The sequence below is a fragment of the Adiantum capillus-veneris genome, chromosome 4, assembly GCF_014529385.1.
Source record: "Adiantum capillus-veneris isolate H3 chromosome 4, ASM1452938v2, whole genome shotgun sequence".
Lineage (NCBI taxonomy): Eukaryota > Viridiplantae > Streptophyta > Polypodiopsida > Polypodiales > Pteridaceae > Adiantum > Adiantum capillus-veneris.
The window spans coordinates 62,018,418-62,025,669 of NC_140934.1; the positions used below are offsets into that span (position 1 = coordinate 62,018,418).

General features: G+C 41.1%; 2 protein-coding genes across 2 annotated transcripts; both read right to left on the reverse strand.

Annotated features, from left to right (window-relative positions):
* Positions 1–666: 666 nt before the first annotated feature.
* On the reverse strand, positions 667–2,208 carry LOC147459288 (uncharacterized). The gene is made up of 3 exons (XM_086511569.1): positions 1,866–2,208; positions 1,669–1,796; positions 667–1,524 (listed from the first exon to the last, which is right to left on the reverse strand). Exons 1-3 carry the CDS (start codon positions 2,206–2,208, stop codon positions 667–669), a joined length of 1,329 nt encoding a protein of 442 aa, XP_086367695.1.
* A 21-nt stretch (positions 2,209–2,229) lies between these two features.
* Positions 2,230–6,936, reverse strand: LOC147459289 (uncharacterized). The gene is made up of 7 exons (XM_086511571.1): positions 6,885–6,936; positions 6,776–6,837; positions 5,033–5,332; positions 4,416–4,487; positions 3,728–4,333; positions 3,542–3,637; positions 2,230–3,453 (listed from the first exon to the last, which is right to left on the reverse strand). The coding sequence occupies exons 1-7, from the start codon at positions 6,934–6,936 to the stop codon at positions 2,230–2,232; spliced, it is 2,412 nt and encodes an 803-aa protein (XP_086367697.1).
* Positions 6,937–7,252: the final 316 nt, after the last annotated feature.

Consider the following 7,252-nt stretch of genomic DNA (forward strand, 5'->3'; position numbering starts at 1 on the left):
CGAGACTAAGATTTTGAGCAAACATAGCATTAATTGGACGGGTTCTGCCTAACTCTGCAATGGTGACACGTGTTCTGAATCCTCTCTGAATAACAACTTGAATGTAGCACAGCAAGCTCGGATCATATGAAGCATGATATATACCCACCATCAAGAATTCTGGGTAATATTGTGATCTATAGCCAAATAAAAAGCTATTAATATAGATAGATATTTTGATACACAAAAGCTATTACTTTACTATATCAACATCAACATTGTTACCTTGCTACATCCAAGTCCTCGAGTAGATGAATCACCTGCATGGCTGTGATTGGACCCCTCCATAATGGTGGATCTAATACATAATCTTTGACTGTGAGATTTAAATTCTTTAAAGTATCAAAATGTCACAAACACACATATACAATATTTTACCTCGGACGTGTCGAGGTCGTCTCCCTAGTGTGTAAGTCACAGAGGCGTTAGGATCCATCTTCATTCATACATATACATATACATAAAGGATTAGAAATTCATCAAAAAGCACATGAATCATAAATCTCTCAGCACTAATAAATCTTGTTTCAACGAATACACCTTGCTTGAGGCTAAGCTTATAAATGACAAAGAAATAGCTGCGAGAGTCACCGTGCTTTTTTATTGGATAAAACATATCCAACCACGTTAAACCCCATGGCAAGGGGGTGGCAGGGGGCAGGTCAATTGCAACACCTCTTTGTAGACAATGTTATAAGTGTATGTTCTTTGATCTCCATGTCTACTAACGCTTGTTAAGTGACTATCACCAACCACAACCTTGATGGCAGAAGAGGATCTTACGTGAGACATTGCCACGTACAATTGACCATGGGTGAAAACAGGTGTTGGTAGATACAATCCAAGAACTCCCAATGTTTGGCCTTGCGTCTTGTTGATTGTCATCCCAAAAACACAACGTAGGGGAAATTGGCGGCGTCTCAAATCAAAAGGGAGACCTTCTCTAGATCCCATGAGAAAATCAATCCTTGGAATGAACACTGCATTTCCTGCATGTGACCCTGTAATGATTTTTGCTTCAATCACTTTGCTGTGGAATTGCTTACAAATCAAGTGTGTCCCATTACAAAGACCACTTCTTGGATCCAAATTGCGAAGCAACATAACTGGAGCATTATGTTTCAATTGTAAAACATGCGGTGGAAAACCTCCCCCAAGATCTAAACTATTTACAAACTCACTTGTGAATAAAATGCTATGACAATTTGGTTCACACACTAAGTCTGCATTGACATATTCCTTATAAGTACCAGGAAATTGCTGCAAGCTCAAATTGTTTATAGCATCCACCTCCTTGTTCCGTGGAGCCAAAATTGCTCTATCCTTGAAAAAGGTTGCATGGCAAGTCTGTGTTTCAAGGTCTCTATATATGTAAGCAACCAATGCTTGCAAATTATTCTGTGGTAGCATCATGCAGGCCGGCAAAGCCACATTATCAAGTATGCCCCCATCACAAACATGGCCATTACCAATATCAAGTGTCCACTGCACAAACTCTCTTTCAATAACGTTACTAAAACAATTGACCACTCGCATATTCTATGTTAGATGCATAATTTCTGTACGTTGCCAAATGTATGAGTGGCACAAAGACGCATTAACAATGTCTTCTCTTCCCCCTTTACGCACAATAGGTAATATCTGTCTGAAATCACCACCAAGGAGGAGAACCTTTCCACCAAACACCATGTCATTTTTCATGACATCTCTTAGTGTCTTATCAAGAGCCTCAAAAGCGTGTCTATGAGCCATGGGGGCTTCATCCCATATGATCAGTGAACTCATTTGCAACAGCTCAGCAAGCTAGTTGTTTACTTTAATGTTACATGTGGACTCAGAAGTTATATCAATAGGGATCTTGAATCTAGAGTGTGCAGTCCTTCCGTTGTCGAGAAGTTGTGCTGCAATCCCGGAGGATGCACATGCCAAAGCAAATTTGGACTCTCCACGTATCCGAGAGAGCAATGCATTGTAGAGATAAGTCTTTCCCATTCCACCTGGCCCATCCAAGAAAAAAACAGTCCCTCTGCTCATGCCAGCTGCTTGCAAAACCCGATTGTAAGCTTCCCTTTGCCCAACATTGAAAGATGATTCCATTCGAGCAGACAATACTCTTTGTTCCTCTTTGTTATACATGAACTCTTCAGCAAGCACTCCATGCTCACTCATAATTTGTAGTGTGTGATCCACCTAGGGCATTCCAGAATAATCCGAGAGCCTCTTTCCATAGTGTTGAAGCATTGTCTCTAAGTTTGATAAAGCTTGGTTTTGAGCCATGTGTTCACAGATATTCGCATCATTTGTGCGAACCCTCATATGATATACATGGTCCTCAGAAAGCTCCTTACAGAAGAGATTCCGCAATGCACCAGGATGTATTGGATCACAAAAAACCAAAATGACTACAAACAATAGGCGCAATTGTTGCCCTGTTTGTTGAAAAGAAGCTTCTTCCAAACAAAGAAACCATTCATCATCAACTTGCAGTAATCCTCGTGCATTGCATGTTTCTTTAAATGTGTCATATACTTGTCCATTGAAGGTTCTAATATCCTCAAAAGACTTACATCCTTTGCACATGTTGAGTAACATACGCAAATAGTACAAATCTCCAGCATTGGGAACAATGTGGTACATTCTTCCAATCATGTCACCAATCTGTCTTTGAGTCCATGTTCTACTTGCTGGCTTCCAAACCCACTTTGTTGGGAAGTCTATGTACAACAAATTGTTGGCCTCTGGATATTGTTGATTTGCAATAAACCACTCAGTGAGCGTTGTCTTTTTGCTGACCTCTCCCTCCACCACACTCTGTACAGTCGCTCTGTCGCTGAAGATGACTTGATTTTGATGAGGCAAGTGAACTTGGAGCCGTTGTATGTCAGGTTTCTCTTGATGCATATGAAAACCAAGTATACGCCAGATAGCCTCAGATGCTGATACATATCGAGCATTAAGATAGTTTGTAACTTCATTTAGAAGCCCTTCACTATCTTGTAGAACAACAGTGGCCCTGTCATGTCCCTTATACACATACTTGTAGAGATATTTCACAGCGGATATAGTGGAGCAAACCTCCACATTGATATGTGCATTGTACCTTATTGACAAAAACGTATTGTATGAAACAATCCATTTATTACTCATTTGCACTTTATTACGAACAATGTAATTTCCATCATCCCTTCTCATGTACGTTGGGTATTCATCCCTAGCCACAGTAGTCGATGCACTGAAGCTTTGAGGATATTTAAACCTGCACTTTCCATCTTTCATACATGGAGTATTCTTATTCAAGTTTCCACACGGGCCATGCACATTACACCGACTGATAACATCATACATCTGTGGAAACATTACTTTATCAGGAAGCTCCGCACACACAATCCTATCATAATGCAATGTCTCTGTTGGCTTATGCTCAGATGCAAGTATCAATAGAATGTGAGCATGAGGAAGGCCTCTCTTTTGGAACTCAATCACAGAAACTTTGTCCAATGACCTTTCCAAAAATAGCTCTCTTAATCAGCAAGCCCATCAAATCCTTGAACTTATGGTAGAAAACACGGGCAGTAAAATCAGGACGATCATTGGATGTCTGTCCAGGCAGTAATGCATCCTATATCTCCTTCCATCCAGGATTGCATGTGAATGTAATGAAGAGATCAAGTTTTCCTCTCTTGTGTACAATTGCCATGGCATCCTGGTACAGCTGGTGCATATAGCGAGGGCCACCAACATACGAAGAAGGCAATACAACCCTTCTTCCAACATTAGCACCCAATAACAATTCTCTATCATCCCTTGCTCCATCTCTTGCTCCAACCATATCTGTCAAGCCTTGATAAACCTCTCTGCGAAGTTCACTTTTATGATTACGAACCCACAAAAGCCTCAACTCCTCCATACAACTATATGCATCAACAATATATTGTTGCAGTAGCTTACCACCACATAAAAGACATTGTGTTGTGTCATCTCTAATTTGCAATCTATACTTGTAGAAATCCATCGTAGAAATATACTTTGTAGTTCCATTTACTCGCTCTCTGCTTACTTCTGCCCTGTTCACTTGGGGTATGTAAGGATTCCAACCTTCTTCACCATTTGGAAATAGCAACACATATAATAGAGGCATGTATGACCTATGGCAATTTGAGATTATTTTTAGACCACCACCCAAAAGATTCAACACAATATCACGATGGCCAATGTTGCTCTCTTCACCCTGACCAGGCATGATTGCAGCAACTTTCACACTTGTTGGAGCAACATATTGCCAGCCATTTGTACGCTTCTCAATAATGACCATTCTAATCTCCAGAATATTGGAAGTTTGGACCATTGTAGAAAACCCCCTAAAAGCTTGAACATACGGATTTACTCAATGCATCATCGATTGCAATCTTTCCAAAACATATGGTTTGAGTTTTGAAACATGACTCATCCTGTTTTGCAACTCATTCTCAGTGTCAAAAAAATACAATTGAGCAAAGCGAGGGATTTGACCTAATCGCTCTTCTGGCATCAATGGACCAATGTTATGATAAATAGATCCATGCACCTTGAAGGTATAGATTCCTTTTCTTTGGTAGAGAGATTCATCTATATGAGATCCCAAAGAAGCAAATGCCAACACACTATTGTATGCTCTGATATGTTTCAAGAATTTTCTACTTCTAGTATTACCCCCATGCATCAATTTCCTTAATTCTAAAGGAGGTTCACTTAATGGCGGCAAAGAAACATTTTCTGAGTTGCAACAACTCTTCCCCACAAATGTGCGAATGGTCTTTGCTTCTATTTTCCAAGCTAAAGCACCACAAAAGGAACATGCAAAATCCAAGTTGCCTATGTTGTGAAGAATACACTTTTCATGAGAAAGAGACAACATAGAGATATGCATCAAGGAAGTGGTCTCAGAATATAAGTAGGTGATAGATAGACAAAGTGTCTCAACTTTGGAGTAATCTCCCTCTCTGGAGACAATTACAGGCTCCTCAGGAACATCTCCATTATTGGCTTCCAAATTGTCTTCCACTTCAATCCTTACATAACTTTGCGAGAGAATTGACTCGTTATCTACATCCATCGCAATCCTCCCTTGAGGAAATTCATTGCATCGATTCATGTTTATCAAATGGTGGAAATCTTCCAAGCGAGGCACATCAATCTCACCAAGAGAATGTCGAACTCTATCTCGCGCTACTGCACGTTGCGTAGCTTGAGAGGCTTGACATATCCTACTACGTCTTGCATGTCCAAGAGACAACACCTTTGGACGAATAGCCATCTGTCCAAAAAAGAACTCTTATAAGTACTCACAGATATATAGAGGTTAGTATCTAGAGAATTAAGAAGAGAGTATGGAGAAGAAAGGATTTTCCAACTATGTCTATCTTTCTTTGAGGGAGTCAGTGAGAGGAGGCTTGCCAACCCACATGGTAAATGTCTATATACTTCTATATCTGTCTCTCTATATCTCATCTAACTACTACTAAGGATATAATTGGGGGAGCGAGTCCATCCGATTAGCCCATTGACGATTGTCGGTTAAGGTCTTTGTTTCAGCTGACAAATTTCCACTACGGTTACAACGCGCCAGTCTGCACATCAAACGGAATCTCGCAGTCGATGCAGATGTGCCAAGTTAACCCATTATTGGTCGATCCGTTATTGGCCATTTTGGCAACCCACATCAAGAAGGATTCAAAGGTGCATCCAAATCAGCCCCGAGGTGCTTCATTATGAAGAGTTACCATGGTGACTTGTCCCCATTTGAGTTGGTAGAGTTGCATTGAGGCTTGAATTTTTGTGTACATTCTTACGCAATCAAAAGGACATACCATATTGGCAATGGTGTGCATGTGATTGCATTGGGAGAGACACTCTCTCTTTGCATCTGCCAAAAATAAACCAAAGTTTCTTGACCCTACCCAAATTGGGCATATCTGGCAATCAATGCATTCAAAGAGACGGCATCCTATATAGGAAGCTCTCTCCCACTTTTTGTGCTTTATGAAGTGTTTCACATTTGTCATACCTAGAAAGAAGTCCGACACTGCACACACCTAGAATACTTTGTGTGTGTGTGTGTGTGTGTGTGTGTGTGTGTGTGTGTGTGTGTGTGTGTGTGAGAGAGAGAGAGGAGAGAGAGAGAGAGAGAGAGAGAGGGCGAGGGGGGCTGGGGAACGGGAGGTGTGACTCAAAAGACACAGTGGCAACAACAATACTACAACTATGGAGATCCTTTGATAATGTAGCAATCAATGCATTCAAAGAGACGACATCCTATATAGGAAGCTCTCTCCCACTTTGTGTGTGTGTGTGTGTGTGCGAGAGAGAGAGAGAGAGAGAGAGAGAGAGAGAGAGAGAGAGAGAGAGAGAGAGAGAGAGAGAGAGAGAGAGAGAGAGAGAGAGAGGGCGAGGGGGGTGGGAGGGGGGGACGGGAGGTGTGACTCAAGAGACACAGTGGCAAAAAAAATACTACAATTATGGATATCCTCTAATAATTTAGTATCCAAAGAAGACAACCAAGAGTCGTTAGCAAATTGGTATCCACTACATACATAAGCCTCCACCGAAATGTAGTCAATATCCCCAAAGCCACCAAAATATAGATCCGCTAAGCCTATAAATGGGAAAGAAGTGAGTATGTTTTTTGGAGATCCTCTGAGAATGTAGTATCCAAAGAAGACAACCAAGAGTTGTGAGCAAATAGGTAACCACTACATACATAAGCCTCCCCCAAAATGTAGTCAATATCCCCAAAGCCACCAAAATATAGATCCGCTAAGCCTATAAATGAGAAAGAAGTGAGTATTACTATCGATTACATAATTCACTTCTTGCAAGGGTTGCCCTGCTTTGAACTGGATGGAACATCTCCAACGGCATTAATCCCCTTCTTGGGCCAATGGGTCATTACCAATGCATGGAGCTTGTTTGAGATAGATCTAACTTCGGAGACACCTGTAGTATGTTGTACTGCTACGGCGGTCAATTTGTTGCTAGTGCTCGTAATTCAGGCACAATGCTTTTGAAATCCATGCTATCCTTGTCAAGAAGGGACCTCTCCAAGAGACTCATGAATTTTTCCTGGTTGCTTTCTATGCGAGAAAGTTGTCCTTGCACCGAGCTCTGCTGCTGCAAAATACCATTGATCTGTAGCTGCATCCGCTCCTCTAGACAATGAAGATAAACCCCTTGCTCA